This window comes from Phoenix dactylifera, chromosome 1 (assembly GCF_051530095.1).
Source record: "Phoenix dactylifera cultivar Ajwa chromosome 1, Ajwa_hap1_PhDact_Kaust_v1.1, whole genome shotgun sequence".
Taxonomy (NCBI): domain Eukaryota; kingdom Viridiplantae; phylum Streptophyta; class Magnoliopsida; order Arecales; family Arecaceae; genus Phoenix; species Phoenix dactylifera.
In genome coordinates this window covers 39,763,849-39,788,790 of record NC_143190.1, presented here as the reverse complement: position 1 = coordinate 39,788,790, position 24,942 = coordinate 39,763,849, and the positions used below count along the sequence as shown (strand labels likewise).

General features: G+C 40.9%; 2 protein-coding genes across 3 annotated transcripts; both read right to left on the bottom strand.

The window, feature by feature from the left end:
- Positions 1–1,367: 1,367 nt before the first annotated feature.
- LOC149768644 (receptor-like serine/threonine-protein kinase SD1-8) lies at positions 1,368–6,169 on the bottom strand. 2 transcript variants are annotated; one of them, XM_089931081.1, is made up of 7 exons: positions 4,639–6,169; positions 3,638–3,757; positions 3,398–3,564; positions 3,027–3,237; positions 2,199–2,430; positions 1,969–2,119; positions 1,368–1,880 (listed from the first exon to the last, which is right to left on the bottom strand). In XM_089931081.1, exons 1-7 carry the CDS (start codon positions 5,930–5,932, stop codon positions 1,572–1,574), a joined length of 2,484 nt encoding a protein of 827 aa, XP_089787207.1. In that variant the 5' UTR covers positions 5,933–6,169; the 3' UTR covers positions 1,368–1,571. The 2 variants fall into 2 exon arrangements, with proteins under 2 accessions (XP_089787207.1, XP_089787209.1); XM_089931083.1 differs by having other exon boundaries at positions 3,398–3,561; positions 4,639–6,167.
- Positions 6,170–9,864: 3,695 nt separating this feature from the next.
- LOC103707212 (receptor-like serine/threonine-protein kinase SD1-8) lies at positions 9,865–16,099 on the bottom strand. Its single transcript, XM_017842824.5, has 7 exons — positions 14,274–16,099; positions 12,970–13,098; positions 12,663–12,814; positions 11,031–11,241; positions 10,691–10,928; positions 10,448–10,598; positions 9,865–10,373 (listed from the first exon to the last, which is right to left on the bottom strand). Exons 1-7 carry the CDS (start codon positions 15,547–15,549, stop codon positions 10,065–10,067), a joined length of 2,466 nt encoding a protein of 821 aa, XP_017698313.5. The 5' UTR covers positions 15,550–16,099; the 3' UTR covers positions 9,865–10,064.
- Between the last annotated feature and the right edge of the window lie 8,843 nt (positions 16,100–24,942).

The following is a 24,942-nucleotide window of genomic DNA, read 5'->3' as shown; positions in this document are numbered from 1 at the left end:
GTGTGTTTGGGGGACAATCCTGTCTTGGAGAGCGGAAAAGCTGAATTAGTGGCTGCCTGGTATGGACATCTTGGAGGGAGATTCCCTTCAGATGCCACTAGAGCCGAGGTAACGCTCTCGCCTCCCTTCCCTTTCTTCTTCTTCTTCCCACGATTGGGATCCATGTTCGCCGGCCGAGAAAGCAGCCGGAAATCGACCGGCAAAGAGAACCATGGTTTTCCCCTGTTTTCTTCCCCTTATTCGACCGCCGCCGGCGTTCGTCGCCGAGGACCTCGGCCCTTCCTTGCATTTGCCCCGGGTTGGAGTCAATACCCAGCCGCCGGCGAGCAGGCTGGGTATTTGAGGACAATCGAGCCCCAAACCTTCCCTGTTGGGCCCTGTTTTGGGTTGGCTTCGGCCGGTCGCCCACCGCCGCCAGCTGCCCAACACTACCCTCCACCATCTCCGGTCGTCACCTCACCGGACCACATGATCACAACCAAGCCATCCTCTCTATCTTTCGTTTTGCCGAGGAAGAAGGAAGAAAGAAGAAAGAAAGGACTAAAGAAGAAGGGGAGGAGACAGAGAGACCTGTCCCTCTCTCTCTCTCTTATTTCCTCTCTCTTCTCTCTCCACTTTTTCCCTCTACTTTCTTTCTCCTCTCTCCACTTTCTACTTTCTCTCTCTAGAATGTCCAAAAAACCTAATATCTGGTCCTGTCGACCTGATCTACAAATCCAAGTTGACCCCTATAAAGGGCCTGATTCTGTCCTGATGCCCGGGCTATCTATTGAACCGATCACTCCGACTCGATGTCTTTGAAACCTTAATTGATTACCATGTTAGTTAACCTTAGCCCTAATCGAGTCCATGCCTTATGATTTGTAGCTATAGACCCGACTCGACCTGATCCGATCTTCTATTGGGTTGAGTCTGGACCTAAAATTAGGACCTGAACATGGAACTGAGTTGGATCGGAGTCACTCATGACCCAGTCCGACCCGACCTATTTGCACGCCTAATATAAACGGTCACCGTACGGAAATAAGATGTTGCAATTTGCTGAAGTTCTTAAAGTCACTACTTTTTTTCTCTAGAAAGAAAGTTGGTACCATGTTACATCTTAGGGCCCATTACCTTTCATGGTCAATCGTCTCCATTTGAGCTCTTCCCCAATTGATCCTCTTTTATTTCATGATGAACCAATCATCCGAGAAATGTTGGTCATTTAGACATAGGAATCTTGGAAATGGTCATTTCCCCTATTTGTAGGATATTCTGCTTCATTTTTAAGCTAGTGAATCCAAACTAGCAACAAATTTTAGCTCTCCCTCATGGTCACTATTTTAAGATTTAAACGAGAATCTGCTTTGCTGCCTTCTTTTGGATGAACAACAATTTAAATTTTTAGTTTTTTTGATTATTTTCAAAATATTATACAAAACACCTAGTATAACTAATTTACACTAATGGACTCCTAACTTGTGATTAGGACTTGAGATAGTTCAAAGGAATGCATAGACACTGAAAGAACAAGAATTTTTCATAGCTTGTCTGTAGTATGAAAAAAATTTACCACCTCGATCTAATAGTCATCGACCTTCAACTATTGTAACCGATAATTCATTTATACTTGCTGAGTTTGTCTTGCTTTTTGATGACTCGGTATTCGAGGAAGCGCTTGTTGGAAAAAAACCAGGATGTTTAGGATTGGTCGAGGATGCATTCTTGCTGCTCAACATCAATACCACAGAGGACATCGTCGGCCTATCTTTTGGACATTCTTGAACACACAATAAGCCAACCTTTATGCAGTTCAAGGCTTCAACCATGTAAATTGAGTTGCTGATTGATTTATCCACTAGTTCGAAGCCATTACCATGCATCCATAAACTCCATGCCTGAAAGAAATATTACTTCACTATCATGATTTAATGAAAAACGAGAGGAACATATGAACAGATTTAACTATTATTTTCCAAGTCTTACATGTGCTAGAAGGTTTCCTTCGTGCTCGGATATGGAAATGCCTCTGTTCTTCTTGCCACTAATGATTTCAAGTACTAAGACACCAAAGCTGAATACATCAGATTTCACCGAGAAGACACCATCCATGGCATACTCAGGAGACATGTATCCACTGCATTTATCATTAAGATGATTACAATTTTTTTTTTGAAGAATAAATATCTCAACAATGAAAGGTAAATAATACTTACTACGTCCCCACAACTCTCTGAGTATTTAGTGCCGTCTCATCCTCTCGAAATATTCTTGCCAAGCCGAAATCTGATATTTTAGGGTTCATATCTTTATCAAGAAGAATGTTACTAGCTTTAAGATCCCTGTGTATAATTCTAAGTCTCGAGTCTCGGTGTAGGTAGAGAAGACCTTGAGCAATCCCTTCTATAATGTTGAAGCGGGTTTGCCAATGCAGTAGCACACCTTTATCTTTATATGTCCAAAGTTTACTTTATGTTAGCCATACTTGCGCAAATAATAAAGAAACGAAACATCAGTCTGCCTCAGATTGATTTTTTTTTTTTCTAATTGGCAGCAAATAAAGCAAGCTTATATATGCATTTACCCCAAGAGTTAAAGAAACGATGACACAAATATACCGGTTAGTGTTAAAACCTGGTATTGACTTGTCTACAAAGATTGACTACAGTATGGTGGTAGATTCAGAAGAATCATTGTAACATGCTTAAGCTCCATGAAGTTAGCCACCTCCACAAGGCCAGCCACTCTCTAATTGTCATGCCAAGAACTTTAATTTTAACCTAGAGCGTGGTGCTTTGAGTGACACAACTTCAAGGTTCATTTTCAGATTAGTGTGCCCAGCTATGTCTTTTCGATTTCCAGTACTCTTCCATTTGATCAACAAAGTGGGTTATTAATTCAAGGCAAAGGTTAGAATTTATTGAACTAAGTATTTTCTTGAACTGTTGAACTAGGCATTAGAAGGTATCGATTATGCTGTGATTTTCTTAATCTAATCAAGAATGGGAAACAAAGATAAGGAAGAGAACAGAAGATTAACTAACCAAAGATGAAGGCGTCCAAGCTTTTATTAGGCATGTATTCATATACTAGCATCCTTTCCTCTCCTTGAGAGCAGCAACCAAGAAGCCGAACTAGGTTTCGGTGCTGAAGCTTGGCAATCAGCATCACTTCATTCATAAATTCATCAGCACCCTGTGCCGAAGTCTTTGAAAGCCTCTTCACAGCTATTTCTTGCTCCTCCCCAAGCATTCCCTGAAATCACCACATTCAGCATTGCTATACTTAAGAGTACTAAATTTTGAGGCAGTATGAACGCAACATTGTATTCAGAGTGCTGAATTTAGGACCCTATGTCGACTGAGACCTACATGGTGGCACTCTACTAAGCTCAGTTGGTAAACTATGAAAATACCTTGTACACGGGACCGAAGCCACCCTTTCCAAGCTTGTTTTCGATTGAGAAGTTGTCAGTTGCTGCAATGATTGTCCCCAAATCAAATAGAGGAAGCTCCCAGTCCTTGCCATCCTTGTATTCGTTGTTGCGGTGACTAGCGAAGGGAATGGCACCTAAGGAAACTGCTACAGTAGTCACAATTAATAAGTACTCACTACTCATGTCATGGTTGCATATTGCAAGGTGGACTAAATTTACCTGTTCTTCTCCTCTTCATCCAAACACAAATGCCCACCGAAACAAGCAGCAGAATCCCTGCAACAGAGCCCACCACAATTGCAGCTATGGTACGTGAATGCGAATGATCTGATCCCGGGCCTAAAACATCAGCACCGTCCTATAAGTACATGATGAACCTTCCTTTGTTTTTCTTTTTGTTTTTTTAGAATTTCTTTTTTTCTTTTTGGATCTTCAAGAAGTTCCACATATAAATTGGGATGAATATTGGCTGCTTGGCTTAGCCCGAGTTTAAATGGGTTAGACCAAGTTATCAATTAGTTGGTTTGAGTTTGGGTTTTTAACAAAACTTTTAAATGGGGACAAGACTGAAAACTTCTAATTTGAGCCTGGAGCATGGTGTTCTGAGCGACCCGGCCTACTTAAAGGTTCCTTTCAGATGAATGTGTTACCCGAAAAGTCTACGAGCTCTAATTTTTACTCCATACCTGATCCTAATTTTGTGGCCCGACAAACCTCGAGATGGCCCAGACTTACTTCCAATCCTACCATGAATACTTGAATGTGGTATTTATATTCTATGGGTACAATGAGCACATATCGTAATGCAACGAAAGAGTTTCTAATAGAATTTAAATGGGAATCGTGATTGCTTAAAAAAAATAAAGCTTGCTAATATAAGAATATTCATGTCAAACTATGAAATTTAAAAAAGTCACTCGAGCAATCAAATATTTGGATCATGTATAGCTATTCATGGGCAAAAACTAGAATCAAATTAAAAAAACTGTCCTAATCTTTGATTGGAAACAAAGCTTGACTCACACCAAATAGTACAAACTGGACTGCATACACCCTATTACAGAGTACAAGGTCCACCCTTGAACCAGTACAAACCGTCGTCGGCTTTTGCACCGACACCGGCGTTGCAGACATCTACCGATATTCAGCTTGCAATGATCAAATGGTATAAATCTTTCTAGTGTGCAGTTGCTGACCATAGTAAATGAAATAGTACATACCTAGATCGGCCGCTGCTAGCCGGACATAGAGATCCTGTCCACCAAAAGTATATACCCTAATATCAGTGAGCTCCGTCGTCCAAATTATGCATCCAGTTCCGTTGATATTAGCACTAGCATAGGCCGTGCATGAACAATTCCTCAAACACGTCGCCCTACACTCATCCAGTCCCATGTTCCTATCCACCGTCGACCTTGATGTGTCCGGCAGCTTTGTCTCCTCTATTGTCACAAACCCATCAGTTCCGTTCCGGCAGTCCAGCTCCGTCATCCTCACACACCCGTCTTTTCCTTCTCTAAGATCCCAATTTTCCAGTGACTTAGGCTTAAATCCCTGCAAACAAGTACATACAGGTGAGTCGTCTGGATTACAGACCCCGTAAGCCCCGCATTGTGACACATAATCGCATATGTCCTTCGGCTCAGATAAGTAGACGCTCCACATTTCGCTGTCACTGAGCCAGACAAGGCGTTGGACCTGGCCGGTGTAGTCCACGGTAAGCCTCGCGATGATGGACATGCTGGTGGTGTTGTACATGTAGAAGACCTCATCGTTGTTGATGACAAAGTCCAATATGAAGACCTTATAACGCATAATATCCGGGATGCCACTAAACCTTTGCCCGTTCCATGGCCCGACGCGCCACCGTTGGTTCGAGTCTTCCAACAAAATTATCTGGGGGTCGCCATGGAGATCCAGAAACATAGTATAGGGACCCGGCGCTGGGTCGCTAGGACTGGCCCATGATGTGATGTTACGGTTGAGGCCACTCGTTAGGTTCCACCCGAACTTCATTCCCGGGAGCAGAGTGTCGGTCGGGTAGTCGGAGCTCTGCCATGCAAAGCTCCCTGGAACAATATTACCGTCACCCTTAGCCTCTTTAACGATGAAATTGGCATCGTCTAAGAGTTGCGCGACTGGACTGGCAAGGCCCGACGAGCCCGAGGACCAGATGGGTTTAGAGTTCTGATCGGTGATGATGAGAGTTCCATTGGCGGCGATCGATAGGCTGCCATTGCGCTCGGAGATCGGGTGCTGGCGATTGGCAACCCACACGATGGTACGAGGTGAGACCTTGTACCATATGCCGATGTAACGATTGCTAGTGTTGACAGGGCTGAAGAAGCCTAAGGTGCATCTTTCCCCAGCTGAGATCAACTCTTGGCCATCAGAGAGGGGTCGGCCTGGGGTTAGGGTGTCACCGCCAATGGAGGGAGAGAAATGAGAAGAAACGATCAAGAAGAGAAAGAGGAGGGCTGCAGGCAGCCAGCCCATCTTGCCAAACTTCTCCATGTTGAAGAAAACGTTACGGACTTTTGATTCTTCTGAAGTTATAAGGCTTCTAGTGCTGCTTACCCTGAGAGCTGATTTGTTGGAGAAAATGCAATGGGTTGTTCAGAGGTGTGGATGCAAACCAGCCACATGGTCTGGTGTCAAGACTAGCTATTTTGTCGTAGGTTTGCATCTTTCGCGCGGAAGGATTCACCTTCCTTCGCACGGACCCACCAATGGATCACGCAATCTTCACTTCGGGATCCGTGCAGCCTGTTTAATGATGGTCCGGATTGCTTTGAGATCTGTGTTGGGGGAGATCGAACGGACGGCGTCGGGAAAGAAGATCAACCATTCTTTCGCGGGAAAGATACAAGCCGAACTCGTTTGTCAATTCTCGGATGACGCAACCCCTATCGGAAAAGCAGAAGCATCGCCGTTGCGTAAGGGAAACTAGAAGCCCTAACTTTCTGCGGACTAACCAACCATATCTTGACATTAAAACCTGTCATGCGTCAATAAGTCAGACGCCAGTTCTCGCGGCCAAGGGGCACTTGCGATTCATGTGGAGCCCCTGTAGGCCCCCCTGGCCGTTCACCGAGCAAGCCTACATGTACAAGCGATTGCATGCTAGCGATGGGAATTATGTATTCTGATCCAATCATCGTGTCCAGACCTTATATGCTAATTAGCTTCGCATTAACATCAATTATTGTGGAGTTTTGAAGGGTACTTCGGATCGGCTCTGCGTAGGACCGACTGATCAAGGTCGTCCATGTACGATTGAATGGTTATGAATGCATTAGGGCTTACATATGCATTGTATCAGGAATCTTGGAGAAGATGCATGAATTAGACCTAGAGACAAAGTTCTTCCGAGGCGGGCTTGGTACCGGTGGCGTGGATGGGGAGATTGGCTCAACACTGCACCTTTGCTGGTAGCTGGTTTTGGGCGTCAGTCAGAGATTATCATAACTACGCTGGTTTTGGGTGGGGACACAATTATAATTAGGTTATGTATCATTTTCTCACTTAAATTTGATGAGACACGAGTGGCAAATGGATCTCTGAACACGTAATGTTTTTTATTAGGGCTGACAGCTGCGTTGCGCCTGACAAAATATTGACCGAATTGAATATTGACTAGATTTAAAATATATCAATTCAAACTTAATCTATTTATTAAATTGATCAAAAATATGGTAGCTTTCGGCAAACTAGCCTGTAAACACGTGGGCAATCCAGCACCTGCTATTTATTTTATTACGGCATCTTCAAAGCCGACTTTGGTTGTCCCAAGGAAAAGGGCGCCCGTAGGCAGGAACTGGTTGGTGGGAACCGAATGATCCAGGGGTACCCAAATTCCTTGCATTGACCATTAAGCCATTCTCGACAGTAACCTGCTTAGACTCCAGAGCAAGTCTGATACTTTTTGTAGATTAATTGAAGCAAATGTCTTCGCTTGGAAACTTTCCCCACACCTTCTGCAAAAAATAGTGAATCCGAGATGCTGTTTTCTTCTTCGAAATCCAACTGAATTTTATTGTGGATCCTGCTGAAGCTGAGAGATAGTCCTGGTACGAAACCTCATGAGATCTGATTGGCTGAGATCTGATTGGCTGAGCGGCAACCCAATTAGCTGCTTGATTCGCTGCCGAAACACATGGGATCGAGGCTTGGAAATTTGTAGCAACAGACTTCCACTGCCAAATATCCTTCAAAACTGGGTTAGCGTGCACTTTGGAATAAGATGAATTGAGCCGGGAGATAATAGTAGACGAATCTCCTTCAACCCACACCGGCAAAGCTTCATAACTGTATATGGATGTGTGAATACCATACCATGCTGCAAGAGGCTCTGCATAAGATACTGAGATTTTTCGAACTAGTTTGCCTGCTGCTGATATCAACCGACCATTGTGAACACGAATGGCATAACCTACTACGGCCTTATCTTCTATTACAGAGCCATCAAAGTTGACTTTTAAATTAAACTAGATTTTGAACTCATTATTCGGTCTTTATTTACTTTTGAATATATTTATTTACTCGCCTTTTTTTTTCTTCCACTATAATTTTCTCCTCTCAATTCTCTGCAAATATTATTTTGTGTTTGATGTTTGTTCTGGATTATGGATCGGCGCGATCGATCTATTCCGAGTAGCATACCATTCTACAAGAGAGAGAGAGAAACTTGGCTATATTCGAATTGTTCTCCACTGAAATTCGGTTAGGTCATAGATCGGACGATGGAGGTCTCATATCAATGATCTAACTATTGGATATACTATACTATATCTAAATTTCTCGCACACCAAAAAACTATATACATGTATATGTGTGTAAGCAGTTTAGAGGAAGTAGATTGCATTCAATGGCTTGAATTATCAATGTGGGGTTCTTATCATCTAATTCAAAAAAGGTGTAATTCTACAGGTTGTAGTGCAACTAATTGCTATATGGTTCTAGTAGTTCTAACGTATTATAACCAGCTTCGTCCATTCACACATATTGGTTTGCCCCTGTACGATAAATAGATTCTAAAACAATGTTGAATGCCACTCTTGGAGAAAATGAGTACTAGACTTGCGGCATAAAAAGGGAGATTGCTCTCTTGGGGAGGTAGAGTCGCTCTTGTCAACTCCGTTCTCTCAGCATTCCCTTATCCTACCTCATGTCCATCTTCTAACCCTAGAGATGGGCGGTCAACAGAATTGATCAGATGAGAAGTTTTTCTTTGGAAAGGAAAGGACAGTGTCGGCGGATTTCATTACCTTGTGAGTTGGAATAGCGTTCACCGCTCAAAGGAAGAAGAGGGTTTTAGAATCAACAATATTAGGAACCAGAACCGCGCTTTGTCGGCTAAGTGGGCATGGAAACTATGGTTGCATTCAGCAAGAACCTCGCTGCATTGTGGAATTACACAGGTTTTCGATTGGGAAAAGGCAATCATATCAGGTTTACGGAAAATTCTTGGATTGGCCCCTTTCCTTTTAGTGATATGTTCTCTAGTGCTATTAAAATCAATATTTCAGTAGCCTCTTAGTGGAGTTGGAGAAATCTCAGTTGGAGCATGAAGCTGCACGGGCCTCTTTCTCAATATCAGATGGCATAGCTCAATAGCTTGCATGACCTATTGGCCAACATCAAACCGTCAGGGATTGCTGATAACCCAGTATGAAAACTTATTCAAAGTGGATCCTTTACGGCGGATTCCTATTACAAATTTTTTAACAGCCGTGGTCTATTTTGCCATTACTAGGAAAGTGGCATTGTCTGAGAAAATCAAAGTACTTGTTTGGTAGGCATCGATCATACCGCAGAGGTCATTGCCAAGAAAGGATGGTCGGTGAGTTCAGGCTATCCATTGTGTGATTCTAATTCTGAATGTGTGTGGCCAAAATAAGAAATCAAACACAGCTCAAGGCGGCTCCTTCTTACTCACAATATCCCGCATTGAGAAATATATCAAGCATCTCTGTTCTACATTGGTCAACTTCTCCCGCCTACAGGTTTTCAGGAAGCTAATCGCGTAGCAGATTGTTCGGCCCATATTGCAGGTATCGAGCAAGCTGAAAACGTTTGGCTTCAAGACTTGTCCTCCTATTTTATCAGCGTGGATGCAAGGGGAATCCCCTTCATTCCCTTGTAGTGAGTTAGCTCGCTTTCCTGCTTCCCAAAAAAAACGTCCATAGGCCCCCTAAACATCAACTAATGTTATTCGTTCGTTAGCGAGAGGAAGCTTGCAAAGAAATTTCGGTGCAGGTAGCAACATACGCCGCTCAGCAAGCACATTTCATGGTTATCAACCCCTGAACTTGCCAGCATATTGTAAATTATTTTCTTTTTCTGACTGAAATGTTGTAAATTATTTTCAGAGAAACATATTGTAAATTGAACAAAAATCAGCACCTCTCTATTGCTAAAAAAAAAAGCAGAAAAAATCATCACCCTTTAACCCAAATATAATACTTCTTAGACTTTAATGTTAAAAAAAAATAAAGAACAAAAGAAAATACACCTACAACAATCTCTTCCCCCAAAATCAACATGATCCAAATCCCCGACATGTCTAGTCCAGATAAGCCCCGTTGAGTTAATTAGCAAGCTTCACCTTTCATATTTTCTACAAAAATCAACAAAATCTATCAAGCTATCGGCCTTGTAACATTGTAACGGACATATCATTCACTGTACATGAATCTTGCTTGCTTGAAGATGACTCTGCTTCAAAGGGAAGTCTTCTCGTAACAAATCCCGGTTGTTTAGGATTTGGTAATGCCGCACTATCACTGCCCAACATCAACACTACGGATGACATTAATGGTCGATCCTCCGGGTGTTCTTGCACACATAGAAGACCCACCTTTATACATTTTATTACCTCTTTTGCAGAAAAGTCGTATCCCAGTGATTCATCAACTAGCTGCAAGCTCTTCTCCCCGTTCCATAAACTCCAGGCCTAACAAAATTCCATTGAATGTCAGAATTTGGGTAAGAGGTTCCCACAAATGAAATAATTTGATCCCCACTTACATGTCCAAGAAGATTTAGGTGTGAAGTGTGGACGTAAACTCCTCTATTTTTCTTTCCACTAATGATCTCCAGAACTAAAACACCGAAGCTGAACACATCGGATTTCACCGAGAAAACGCCATCCATTGCATACTCAGGTGACATGTATCCACTAAATTTCACCAACAAAATAATTGAAATTAACCATGAGCATTTATAGTGAAAACATAATGAGTCACAAACATTTTTGTTAATCAAGCTTACTATGTGCCAACTACTCGTCTGGTGTTGACTTCAGTCTCATCTCCTCCAAAAATTCTCGCCATACCGAAATCTGAGATTTTAGGATTCATCTCTTTATCGAGAAGAATATTGCTAGCTTTAAGATCTCTATGAATAATTCTAAATCTGGAGTCTTGGTGAAGATAAACAAGTCCTCGGGCAATCCCTTCAATGATATGATAGCGGGTTTGCCAATTCAATAATGCACTTTTTTCTCTATCTGGTAAGCATACAAAGAGATACACTGATCTTAGATTTTTTTCTTGATTTAATGATAGTGATAATTTAATGAAAGCAAGGGAAATGGGAAAGAAAAACAAACCAAATAAGAAGAAATCCAAACTTTTGTTGACCATATACTCATATATCAACATTCTTTCCTCTCCTCGAATGCAGCAACCCACCAGCCGCACAAGATTCCTGTGTTGAAGTTTGGCAATTAGCACAACCTCGTTTTTGAATTCATCAAGGCCTTGTACTGAAGTTTTAGCTAGTCTTTTCACTGCAATTTCCTGTCCATCTCCAAGTTCACCCTAGTAAATAACACAATCAACATAGCAATAACATTAGTAAACTCTTTATGAAGTAAACATTAGTAAACTCATGATCATATAGATTCCTTCCCTATTGTATGGGATCAGGATCAAATCCATAAGCGAATATATCTTTTGAATTAGTTTACAACCTTTATTGCTGATATTTGAACTTAGTGGATCCACATAGATGTGCCTTTGGTCCCATATTAGGAGTGTGCTGGGGAGGTTTTGGATATTAAAACAAGATAAAGGACCTCAAATAATAATCTTCTGGATAGTTTTTCGGATGAAATCCTGAGTCGTCATAAATTGTATTGAAGTCAACCGCACTCATGGCATACATGGCTAATGGACATTGCATCACCGGTCATTCTAGGATAGTTATGACCCAGTCATGCTTTTGTGTTTAGACCCTTTTACTGACAAGAACACCAACACTTAATCAAATGTGAGGAGTATGTGAGGACTTGTATAGGCATATGTTTAGTCCCATACCGAGTGTACATTAGGAAGGCTTTGGCTAGGGACCGGTGTCGTTACATGATCTACCAACTTTGGCTTCAGATCAACTGATTCTTTTGTTAAGAACAAGGGAAATCTATTCATAATTATCTAGATTCAGATTTTTGGTAATGCACTATCCAAGAACCAAACTAAAAATCTCTGACTGCTAAGTAGAGAAGTATGAAAATTGGAGCACACAAAAAGAAAATCTTTACTAAAATGTGCCTCATGCTTCAAAACAGAAAATGGAGTTACAGCTTTGCACTTAGCTAGCACAAAGGCAATAGTAGATGAAATCTTGTGTTGGCTGTTGAAAGATACAAGTTCCTCATTGAAAAATCGAAAGATATAGCTAACCATATGCTAACCATTAAGTATATCTGGAAGGTCACTTGGTGACAGTAAGTCTATCAGGTCATTTCTAAAATGTGTTCTCACTCTTAAGGATCTTATTGTTTATCGAATAGTCTTTGTAAAATTATCGCCAAGGTTCTTTCCCCTAGGATTGCTCGTTACTTGCCTGCCTTGGTTGATAGAGCTCAACCTGGGTTCATTAAAGGAAGAACTACACTTGAAAGCTTTCTTTGTACACATGGAGATACAGTCTACTGTAAAGGCTAGCTATGTAAACTAGATTTTGAAAAAGCATTTGATAAATTAAACTGGATTTTTTTTTCTCTTGATTTAATGTCTGTTAGAGGGTTCCCTCTTGAGTGGATTTCTTGTATAGGTAGCAATGTGTTGGGTCAAGTCAAATAAGGACAATATCATCTAAAACCTTGACCTATACTTGACCTGATATCGGGAAAAGAGTAATAACAGACTTGCATAAGAGCATTCACAAATATTGACATCCAGAACCTTTGATATCAGTTAAAATAAAATAAATGTGGATTTTAACTTGATCAGCATACCTTATAAACAGGGCCAAACCCACCCTCTCCAAGCTTGTTGAGAATGGAGAAGTTGTCGGTGGCAGCAGCAATGGTGCCAAGGTCAAACAAAGGCAGCTCTAGGTCATCTCCTTCGAAAGGTTCATCATTGTGGTCACTGAAGGAAGTCGTACCTAACATAAATGTACCAAATAGCAGCCAAATTAATTCACAGTAAAGTTGTTCTTGCCATCTGGTATTACCATGTGGATCACAAGTTGAAGCAAACAATTGGAACGCAAAAAACATTTCAATTCCTAAATGTGAGGGTAGAAAGATTTCTACTTACCTCTTCTCCTTTTCTTCCTTCTCCACAAGAAAAAGCCCACACAAACAAGTAGGAGCACCAGTAAAACAAGGCTTACAATGACTGCTATTGGTGCATGTCCGCTCCCATTAGATTGGCTGGGTGTTGAATCTATATCATCATCATAGTTAGAAATTATTTTGAAATGTAGTGACAAATTAACGGCTGCAAAAATTTGGATGATATATAGCTTTTTCGAAATGCATATAAGAAGCATTCATGATTCGCTTAACTGCTGACTTAGGTCGCAAATGAATAATAAAAAAAAAGAAAAAAACGCCATGACACAAATTTAGATGACATAGAATCATACTTTTCTGCTTCAAAATGAAGCGAACTTGTCTTTTTGACTCTTGATGCACATCACTACAAGTCACATTATGCAATTTTTATTTGCAAAAGAAAAAAAAGGGAAGAGGGGGGGGGGGTAAAAGAAAAAATCCATTTGCAGCATTCATCCCATGAGGGCGGCTAATTTGATACTTGTTGCAAATGTCCAACATGTGCTGTCAAATATTAATTAACGGTGGCAAAAGTTGATGCTGTCTATGTACACACATCCACGGAACAGTTAGTCGCCCAGGAAACTCGTACCAAGACACTGTTTAGATCAAATTTTGGACCTAATTGGGACCCTAAATGCGGTCTCTGCCACAAAATTTGTTTCATCTTGGAGGCACTAAACATGAGTAAATCTAATTCTGCTAGAAACAAATCTAGATAGCCTACATTGCGTGACCTGACCTGATCCAAAATAAACCAGTCTAAGGTCAAATCCTAACCTCTTGCCTGATTTGGATGGGACCCAGATACAGCGCGGCTCAAATAATCTCCACATGGTAGGGCCACCTCGTTGGTTTGTTGGAAGGTTAGCCGGTCAGCCCGGAAGGCTTAGACGGAGATCTGCAGTCCTAGAGATCACACGGCAAGTCAAAAACGTCGGCTTTTCGTAACACATTCTAAACCAAGCAACCTGCCAATCGGACCCCACCACCACTCGATTTTATTCTCTTCGGCTCCGCTACACCTACGAATCAATGTGTAGCTTGTCGGTGTGTAGATGTGCATACACTAATAGCATTAGATCGAGCTCACTAGCCAGTGCATTGTACACCTAATAGCAACCAAGCATAATACTTCAAAATTCAAAGGCTTATAAATTGGCGTGACATGCCGATCAATAATGATCAAATCATGCAATTATAGTGTATACATGATTATTTGGTGCAGAATACGCGAATCAATTTAATCTCAACCTACGATGAGAACCATGGAACCGAACGTACCTAGATCAGCCGCTGCCAGCCGGACGTAGAGATCTTGTCCAGCATCAGTGTACAGCCGTATATCGGTGAGCTCGGAGAACCACCTTACGCACCCACTTCCACCCCCACTGACATTAGCACTCGCAAAAGCAGTGCAAGAGCAGTTCTTCAAGCACATAGCCCTGCAATCCTGAAGGTTGATGCTCATGTCCACGCTGCAATTTGATGTGTCCGGCAGCTTTGCGCCGCTCACCGTCGCGAACCCATCTGTTCCATTCTTGCAGTCCAGCTTGGTCTTCCTCACACACCCGTCGGATCCATCCCGGAGAGCCCAATTCTCCGGCGACTTCGGCGTGAACCCCTGCAGGCAGTCGCATATCGGCGAGTTATTGGGGTTGCAGGCCCCGTAAGGCCCGCATGCCGACAATTGGTCGCACGGGTCCCTCGGTGCATACCAGAAGATGTTCCACACGCCGCCTCCGGCGAGCCACACCGACCGTTGCATCACGCCGGACTGGTTAACCACTAGCCTTGATATAATGGACTGGTTAACTATACTATAAGAGTATGTCACCTCCTCCTTGTTGTTCACAAAGCTCAAGATGATCAAGCCTTGGTAGGTGGCGGTGTCCGGGATGCCGCTGAACTGTAGCCCATTCCACGGACCCGTCCTCCACAGTCTGCGCGACCCCCTCCAAAGGAATATCTCGGGGTCACCATCTATATCCATGGCCGCGTAGATCTCTCCGGGGGATGGATCGCTGCTGCTCTTCCACGCCGTCAAGGTGTGGTTCAGGCCGCTTGTTAGGTTAACCCCGAGCTTCATGCCGGGCAGCAGCGTGTCGGTGGGGTGGTCGAAGCTTTGCCATGCGAAGCTGTCGGAGTCCGTGCCGCCCTCTTCTTTCACTACGAAGTTCCCATCGTCCAAGAGCTGTGCAACGGGATTACTTAAGCTCGTCGCAGCTGTGGACCAAACTACGGTGGAGTTCCCGGTGGAAATGATGAGGCTGCCATTGGTGGCGATCGACAGGCTTCCCGTCGATTCTGTGATCGGCTTCTCGCGGTTGGCCACCCATACTATTGTTTGGATGGCGATCCCGTTGTACCAGATGCCGATGTACCGATTACTTGAGCTGGGAGGGCTGAAGAAGCCCAGCGCGAATCTCCCACCGGAGGAAATTAGTGTTTCATTGTCAGCAAGAGACTGGTTTGGATTCAGGGTATCACCTGCAATGGAAAGGGAGAAGAGAGGGAACAGTAATGGTAGAAGGAACGATCTGTTCTGGATTAGTTTCATGATTCCCAATGGGCAAAATGTCTCGAGGAATACCAAATGTTTTTAATTCGTTGGGACCAGGTTTGGTGACAAGTTAAATACTTATCCCCTCTGCCTTGTCAGCTTCCCATCATTCTCAAATGTCTTTCTTCAGGACTAATGGTAATGCTAAGTCATGTCAATGATCGGATGGTTAAGATCTCCTTCATGATGAGTTTGGGATGTTGAGCATCTATTTAGATGGCGTGCAGCATGGTGTTGATGAAATCATCAGGGAGCAAAAACATATAGGTATTCCCACCCTAAAATGAGTAATTCATTCTGCTACGGGGTGTTGAAGCTGGTCTAAATTTAGGGTCACAACTTAGGTTCTAATTTCTCAGAAGAAAGGGGAGAGGAAAACGTATCATAGTAGCCTGGTTCAACCCTTGCCAACTTGTGAACCAAACGAAGAGAAGGGTCCTGATCACCTTTATGAAGAACCATAGCATATACCTTTGTTTGTTTGCGCGACAATTTATAATCTCGGTTGCTTCTTTGCGAAGAAAAATGGATTAAAAAAAAAAAAAAAAAAAAACTGTGGACCAGATCCATTGGGAATCTATTAGGTAATTCATTTCATCTTACATCCATGATGAATTGTCCTTAGGTTTACTTATGAAGCCCCCGCGCCGTCTTAGGAGACTGGAGAATCTACTTGGGCCTCTCGACCGTCTTTCTCGAGTCCAAAGGTCACGTCGTCGGACGTCATTAGAAGATTTTGAGTGAGTCCATAACAACCACCAGTTTCCTGTAGAATAACAATTTTTTCTCAAGTTGACAAAATTTATGGTTTCTTGCTGTCCAATAATATCATCTTTGGCTTACGATAAAATTGTACGTGTTAAAATATTTATGCTATTCAGTTCTCGCTTATATGAGGATAAGTTTGATTTAGAACTGCCTCATCTCGCTGCAAAACAAGACTGTTTCGGTTCAGGCAATGTTGCAGTATGGCTGCCCAAAATAAGAACTAAAGATGACATTGTTGGCCCATCATCGGGTAAGAAGCCCAGTTTTATAGGGTTATGCATATCATGACTTCAGTTACGGAAAAAGAGTAATCAATACAGGGATCAACCAGTTCCAAGCCCCTGCCTTCATTCCTTGGATTCCTGAAGCAATTTTAAGTTCTTTCATTGAATGGATGCGACGAATTCCATAAAAACAATGGATGTGATGGATGATTTCGTACATGCACGTCCAAGAAGGCAGAGGTGTGGATCGCAGACGTAAAATCCCTTTCTCTTTTGCCCACTAATGATTTCATCTATTAAGATGCTGAAATTAAATACATCAGGTTTCACTGAGGAGGAGATACCATCTACTGCATACTCTGAGATTGCATATCTCCATTGCATACCAAGATTAGATTAATAAGATATATTGAACACTGGATATTAATATTAGATTTATACGTTTATATTTTTCTGAATGTTATTAAGTCCCAACCGCTCTTCTTGTCTTGGTTCTGGTTTTATCTCCTCCAAAATTCCTTGCCATTGCTGCTGAGAATCGTTGGTGGAGGGAGCAGGGTAATGCACGGTAGCAAGTGTGGCAGAAGCAGAAGCCATTGCACCTTGCTAATTGTTTCTTCTATACATGATTCATATTGCTAAACAAAAAATGACACTGAGAATCTCTGTATATCATCCAATCAACTATTTCGCGATCGCTATCAAAATTCGTGCGGACGTTTATTTAGTTCTACATTAGTTATTTGCTGGATAGATCTTAAGTAGTTATACAGGATCAAGGAACCCAAATAATACTTTTCGGATAGCTATTTTCGGTGAGATCCCGGGTTGTTACAATCATCACGAGCATACTACGATTATGGTGTTCTAGCGCTTGCAACGAAAGTTGCCAATTAGTCCTGCCCTGAAATTCGTGCTTCGTTCAAACGTCAAACCTAGGTAGCCCAGTTATCTGTAGATTCTTGTGCTGGGCCGCGCAAAATCGGGTAGAAGCCCAAATAAATATTATTGGGCTGGGTCTTTGGGATCTCAAAGCTTGAAGAGGGTGGATTCGGGCCCCCTAGGACCCAAAGAGAGCAACCAAATCGGAAACTCCAAGTCTTAATCACCCCTACGATCATCTATGTAGTGGTTAGTAAACAAATTAGTACCGAAGATATGTGCTGCACTGGCAACCGAGTTAGAGAACGGCATGCTATATATTGGTTCGCTTTGCAAAGTACTTCATGGATTCCATACTTACAATAGTCCTCATTCTTTTCTAGTTGGACGCACTCGAGTTTGACATAAGAGCTGCTTACATAATCCTTTTGTTAAGGTAATTTTCAATTAGGTAACAGAAGGAGAAATTTAGGATTGGCCACTACCAGTAGCTACTAAAGATAACCAGAATTAATCCAAAAGATATCTTAAGGAATTACCTATTCAATTCTAATGATTTTATTGTTTAGGTGGTGATTGAGCAATCATGCATTTAAAACTAAAAAGTGTCGATGATCCAAAGTCCATTGAAGATATATTCTCAAATCTAAATGAGCCTTAGGTTTATTGGTTGGCACTTCTTCCATTGGTGCACACTAGGGTTAGACTCTAGGTTTATACTTTAATGGCGGTACTCCACATTTCTTTTTAGAGAAATATGGTGAGGATGCCTCCATTGCAGTTCTAAAAAATATATATTTTAAACGAATGATGAACTAAGAACAGAGCACTCGACAAGCAATCGAGTTTACTAATCCTGGAGGGCAAGAGCGCACACAATAGAGTTGATTAAAGTTCATTTTAAAAGAGAAGGGACCCCATATCGCTTATGTGGTATTAATGCATAAGTTTTTGATTGCCTAAATAATGCAAGTTGACATTAAAATTTATTTGTTCAAGTCATGTTTCAGCAATCTTTTATTGTCGAGGGACACGAGCAAATTTCTAGTTCTTGTTACAAAAGTTCAACATGCCGAACGAGGACAAATGACGAGTTGGAACGTGACTTCCCAACCGCGTGCTGGGCCACCAATTTGGAAGACCAGGAGCCTTTAAGAGATCAAGATCAAAGCTAAAGAAAAGCTTGCAAGATGGATAAAAAGGCTGAGGACTTTGGAAGCCATGCAGGTGTGGAACACCAAATTCCACTTCGGCTCAGTGCATCGTTTCTACTTTTAGCGAAGAGATTTCTAGTGCATCACTTCACACACGACTCCATCATGTATTTGTTGCTTAACGTGCGGTCATATTTCTGAATTTCAACGTACACCGCGTAAGGCGGGCAGGCTTGAAGTGGAAATAAAGTTCCCACTCGCATGCGGCCATCTAAACAGAGTTAGGTGCCACTCTTTCTTATTCAAAAAGCGATGGGAGAAGAAAAGTCAAGGGGACAGGGGGGAGAGAGTACGGATCAAGTTACAGAGCAGAGTGACATAGAGATTAGAAAATAGAGTGGAATTGAAAGGGATGGGTATGCCAGAGAATTAGGGGTGCATTTGGTCCACGATCAGAGTCAGAATTGGAATACATTGGAATGAAAATTAGAATGGCCATATTTTCTAGCACATTTGGTTCGTGATTAAAACTGAAATTGAAATATTTTTAAAGTAATTTTTAAAAAAATTAATTAGACAAAAGAGGTATTTTTGGAAAATTAATTTATTAAGTAAAACTAATTGAATAGAATTTGAACACTAAAGCAGAGTTGATAGTAGATTTTAGGATATTGGGGCATTTTCCATTCCCTCCTAGAATGATAATAATCAAGTAGCTGGAGTCGAATTACTCATTCTCATTTTTATTCTAGAGACCAACCTCCTCCCCCCAACCAAATATGCCCTAGACACTTTAGCCATCAAGAAAAGAGCTAGCATAAATCTAGTAAAGGATTGTCATATCATTGCCAGATCTATGCATTGAATTGCATAATGAAAGATGCCCTTTACCCTAAAGGATATTTTCTTGATCCTTTGATGTAAAGTAAGTCTTGTCGGTGACTCGTTCATATATTCTACAATTTATTGTCGAAACTACACTAACAATTATAGATGAAAGTCGACCGAATAATATCCGTCTAGATCCATTTTTATATCCAAATCTATCTAGATATAAATAGAAATTTGAACATCCGACTAATATCCATAACCATCAAAGAAAAATAGATATGGATATGGATAGATAATTACCTTATCCGTATCCAAATATCCAAATATCCAATTCTATTTGTAATCCTATTTAAAAAAAAAGTATATAACTACATTAACATGCTATTAACTTGATTTATATCCAACTTATATTTGTATGCATATCCATACTTCTAGTATTCAATTTATATTCGTATCTGTTTAAAATAAACATGAATATAATTTTTGTATCCAATTAATATCCGCATCCATATATATATTCATCAAACAAAATAAATATAGATATGGATATACTAATATCTAATCTATAACCGTTCCGATTTTAGTCCTACTAATACTGCCTCTACCTAGGGGCTCACCCAACCTTCTATTTAAGGTCTGATGTTCTTGTCAGGCAAAGGGTCCAAATTTATGATCTATCTGTAGTCAACCCAAGATCTCATTAAAAAGCTAGTCAAATAGTATTATTTGAGTTTCTTGATCCTACACAAGTACCTAAGATCTATACAGTGCATAGCTAATATGGGATTAAACACGTGCCGGGATGGATCTTCATAATACAAAAATACAACCAAATTAGATTAGCCCAAACAATGAAAGGTAGCTTATAGTTAAAAGAATTTAAATAAATTTAGTAGCAATTTTTCATTTTCAAGCAATAAAAATTTTCTTCTCAAATTGGCAACATCAGCGGTCCACTATATTGCAATCAGTGTGTCGCATATTTACACTATGAAGTTCTTGCTTATTTGAGGATTACTTTTGGTTGGAGCTATCTCTTATTGCTACCAAACCAGGTCGATTTAGTACAGACAAAGTTCTATTACCCATGCCCTATATATATATATATATAACATTGTGCACATCTTGGGAGGATTCTTGTTGTAGTAGCCCATCTCTTGTGGCCTTGTGGGCCGGCCTGAAAAGGCCAGGCCCAAGACTCCTCACGAGCGGTGCACATGAGGGAGGCGGAGAGCAAGACTCCGGCTAGGAGTCTTCTTCCTCCCCAGTCGCACCGATAATCGAGAATCTCATTGTGATCCAAAGACCGGCCATATAAGACCGAGGTTCAACCTATTTAAAGACCTCCTCCTCCTCCTCCTTCGAGTTTCATCGACAGTTATCCGAGATCTCGCTGTCAATTCCTAGTCATTTATTTGGATTTTCTCCTTCAATTTCTGCTGGGAAGGGTCGCCAGATTTGCGTCGGAGTGAGGTAGGGCCCAAGCCGCTTTCCTTCTCTTCTTCTTTCGGTCTTCTAGCCATGATTATCACCTTGATTTGGGCTAGAAAATCGCTGGATTTCCGTCAGAAATAGGGGTGCCCTGTTTCGATCTTTCTTTCTTATTCACTGGCACTGGCCACTAGAATAAACTGAGCTTCGCCGCCTCCAAAGACCTCTGAAATCATGTGGCCATCAGTCAGGGAGATCAGTCGTGATCTAGACCAAGTTACCGTGCATCACCTCTTACTTTTCTTGATTTTTCTTTCATCTTTCTTACATCGGCCGAGCACCGTCACTAGTGATGACGTGACTGAGAGACTGCTTTTGGCTGCTGTCATGGGATTGGGCCACCTTGGTAGTCGCCGCCTCTAATACGATGAAGAAGATAGAGAATAACTCTCCCCTATTTCGAGAAAAAGAACAAAGCCTTCTCTCTCTTCTTTCTTTTTTCTCTCTCTTCTTTCTCTCTCTTATTTTCCTCTCTATCTAGATTGTCTCTCTCTAGGATTGTAGGACCTGGTAAGGATGTTTCTCGGTGACTTTTGGTTGGCTCTGGTGAAGGGCTCTAATCCATAGTTGCCGGGCAGCATGCCAACTCCCTATCATGGCACTTACTAAGCATATTTGAATTTTATCATCATCATCATTCAATCTTTATTGAACTATCTATATTGTAGCCAGAATCTTGTTCTTGAGTTGATTTGTAAGACTACTCGAATCTGATCAATCCAAGCGCCTGGATGTTACTACCTAGTTGGCGTTGTCCTTCTTCCACTCCGATCTTTGTCGGTCATCTAACAATCTGATATGTTACTCTTGCTTTGATTGAAGATTGATTTCTTTCTTAATTAGATGAATTGGATTATAATATGCCAAATAATTCAAACAATTGGGTGTTGTCATTTAGCTAGTCTCGTATTTCATTCTATATGAATCTATTTTCATAGTCAGCGCTAGTTTTGTATAGGAATGCAGTTATTCGAACAAGAAGAAGCCCATCAAAATCTTATATTCTAGTTTCTATATCGAGGTAAGGCCCCGACCATTTATTTATTTTTAATTTTTAATTTAAAAATAATAGAGAATATGGGTAATTCAAATATTAGAATTAAGTAATTATTGAATAATTGATTCATTAATATGGTGAGTGATTGATAAGGGATAAGTTGGTTTTATATTGATATTAAATTGACTAGATATGTTAGGTGTGGATTGATAGTGTTGTAGCAGTTTGGATTGCGATAGAGGTAAGAATTTCTGTACTTGAGATTTTCATCGATGGATTTGGTTTGGCATGTGAGGATATATTTAGATATATTAGGTGTGGATTGATAGTGTTGTAGCAGCGTTGGATTGCGATAGAGGTAAGAATTTCTGTACTTGAGATTTTCATCGATGGATTTGGTTTGGCATGTGAGGATATATTTTATATGATTTCCAGTATAAATATATTTGTATGATTATTATATATACCAGATATTGAAAGCATAATTATATTAACAAGATTTCTTGAACTTAAGAAAAATGTACTGTGCAAGTGAAAACTGATTTGACAAAAGTAACATGTAAATCAAACGAATAAAATATAGTTTGGACCTTGTCATGGGATAGCCTCTACAAGCTTATGCATGAGATAGTGTCCATGGGCTTACGCATGAAATAACGTCCATAGGCTCATGTGCGGGATATCCTCTATGAGCTTATATGTAAATAGCCTCCACAAGCTTATGCCTAGGATAGAGTCTATGGGCTTACGCGTAGGATAGCATCCGTAGGCTTACGCATGTGATAGCCTCCACAAGCTTATATATGAGATAGCCTTCACGGACTTATGCGTGGAATAGCCTCTACGGACTTATGTGTGGGATAGCATCCGCAGATTTTCGTGTGGGATTTTGTCACTTGGACTGGATCATGATCTTGGTTAATCCAAAGCCGGAAGATAATTGATATTAAACCTAAAAATCAAGTTAATGAGAAATGAATGGCATGATATAAGAAACTAAAACTGTTGTTGAACTATTGGTTACATTTGATATATATATGCGCGCGCGCGCACTTCTATGATAAATGATAATATGCATGTTATTTGTATGAGCTTTTCGAGAATTGATACGATATTCATTTTATCAGGTATTGCTAATTAATTATTTTTTTATTACTTGTTGTGTAGTGGTTCGGGATTCTTATTGGGCTGTAAAGCCTACAGTCCCCTTTTTTTTTTTTTTTTTTTTAGAGTTGCAGGTTGCAAGTGGCTTAATACTGAGCTATGGTTGAGATCACATGTAAAATGGGTAAATAGATAGAGAATCACTGATACTGGTTGGATGATTAAATTTTGTAATTAGATCAGTTTTGTTATTTGTTATGAAATAAGATCGTTTTGGTTCATGAATATTGAAATTGTGATAAATTTTCAGGTCTAGCATATTCTTTAGTGGTTTGCCCTAGGAAGTGTTTGGCCATATTACGTGGCCGACTCGGATGGTGGGTTCGGGGCGTACTTGTACATGTAGTAGACCTATTTTTATACATCTTTTGACTTGTTATTAGAAAAAGTAAGCATCACAAGGGTTGATCAATTCTAGATTTCTGTCTTCATTCCATAAATTCCATGCCTGAAACAATATTGAATGCGAAGAAGGAACAAAAATTGTTGCATGAATTCCAATTAAAACAGATAGCTGTGAAAATTAAAATAACACATACATGTCCTAGTAGGAAGAGGCATGGAACGGAGAGATAGATTCCCCTACTCTTTGGGTCACTTAAGATTTTGAGTACTACAATGCTGAACCTAAATATATCAGATTCCACCGTATATCAATTTAATTACATATTTTGAGCAATGGAAATAAACCGCAGAGGCATACAATGTCTGACTTTTTTTCTGGTTGTTCATTAGCAGATAAATGGGGACGTTACCATGTTTCGATCGCTCTTCTTTTCTTGGTTATGCTCTCCTACAACGGGCTTGCAGAAGAGAGTGGAGAGAAAAGTTAGAAGGAATAGACTTCTCATAGGAATATGAAGTGTTTGTTAGTTCCGAGCTTTTCTGAAGGGAAGGGCGCAGGGAGAGGGAGGAAGAAGGGTGGTTGCCTATGTCTGACGTTAAAGCGAGGAACAGAGAAATTTTAGGCAGGCGACTGGTTCTCCTTATCAAGGGCCCGAGAAAAGTCAAAAAGTCTTTGAAATTATTGTAGGGCACGTTTCAGGTGCTTCACGAAAGGGGAAGGGTCGGGGGCGTATCTTTTGCCCGAAAGGAGGATTCACCTTACTCCCCGCTGAGCAACCCTTAAGGTGAACGAAATTTGGAATACTTTGAAATCTATGCTGTGGATGACCTAATGGTGGATTTATATGAAAAAAAATGAATCTTATTTTACCTGAAAGATATAATCCTGATCCAAAGGGGGAAACTGCTGAGATTTCTCGAAGGGACCATGATGCAAGATTCAGTTGTACCTTTCATCTGAAGAATGATTAATTTTATTTTACGATGTGCCTCACACAGATCTCAAAGCATTTTAATTTTTTTTATACATTTAGATTCGAGCTAAAGAAGGAAAATTCTTTTTTTTCGCATGAAAGATAGGGCCTCTGGTCATGATACACAACATACTTGCTGATAGGGATGGCAATTAAGTTTGGTCGAACAAGATACAGATTAAGTCGGATACAGGATTTGGATAAAATAAAAATCAAAAAGTTTTTTCGTGGATATATATTTATTTGTAGAACTACGCCCCAAGGTGTTCCATTTCAAGCTACGTGCTCTCTTCCTGGACTGAGCCGCGGCTAACTTGCCCTCCAGAGCAAGGAGAAAGAAATGCGGCTAGGGGACCTCGGGAAGCCGCTGCTTCTCCTCAGCTGTGGCTGATGTTCCTCCTCTAACCAAGCTGATTGCTCCTGATGGCTGGTTGTCCACTATTTCTTCTCCTTGTTTTGAAGTTTTCTTGCCTAGCTTTTGTGTGTGTGTGTGTGTGGAGCGTTTTTAGGAAGGTTGCTGCTGCAGGGGCTGTCTTTTAATTGTTGTTAGCTGATCTGCT

Bases quoted from the DNA above. Each gene is read 5' to 3' on its own strand.
- LOC149768644 (XM_089931081.1), bottom strand. From the start codon at position 5,932: ATGGAGAAGTTTGGCAAGATGGGCTGGCTGCCTGCAGCCCTCCTCTTT. The intron at 2,431-3,026 runs GTTAGTTAATCT...GGACATATAAAG, and splicing joins CTTGGACGCCTTCATCTTTG to ATAAAGGTGTGCTACTGCAT. The intron at 2,120-2,198 runs GTAAGTATTATT...TGATAAATGCAG, and splicing joins CAGAGAGTTGTGGGGACGTA to TGGATACATGTCTCCTGAGT.
- LOC103707212 (XM_017842824.5), bottom strand. From the start codon at position 15,549: ATGAAACTAATCCAGAACAGATCGTTCCTTCTACCATTACTGTTCCCT. The intron at 12,815-12,969 runs GTAAGTAGAAAT...CATTTATGTTAG, and splicing joins AAGGAAGAAAAGGAGAAGAG to GTACGACTTCCTTCAGTGAC. The intron at 10,374-10,447 runs GTAAGTGGGGAT...GAATTTTGTTAG, and splicing joins ACCTAAATCTTCTTGGACAT to GCCTGGAGTTTATGGAACGG.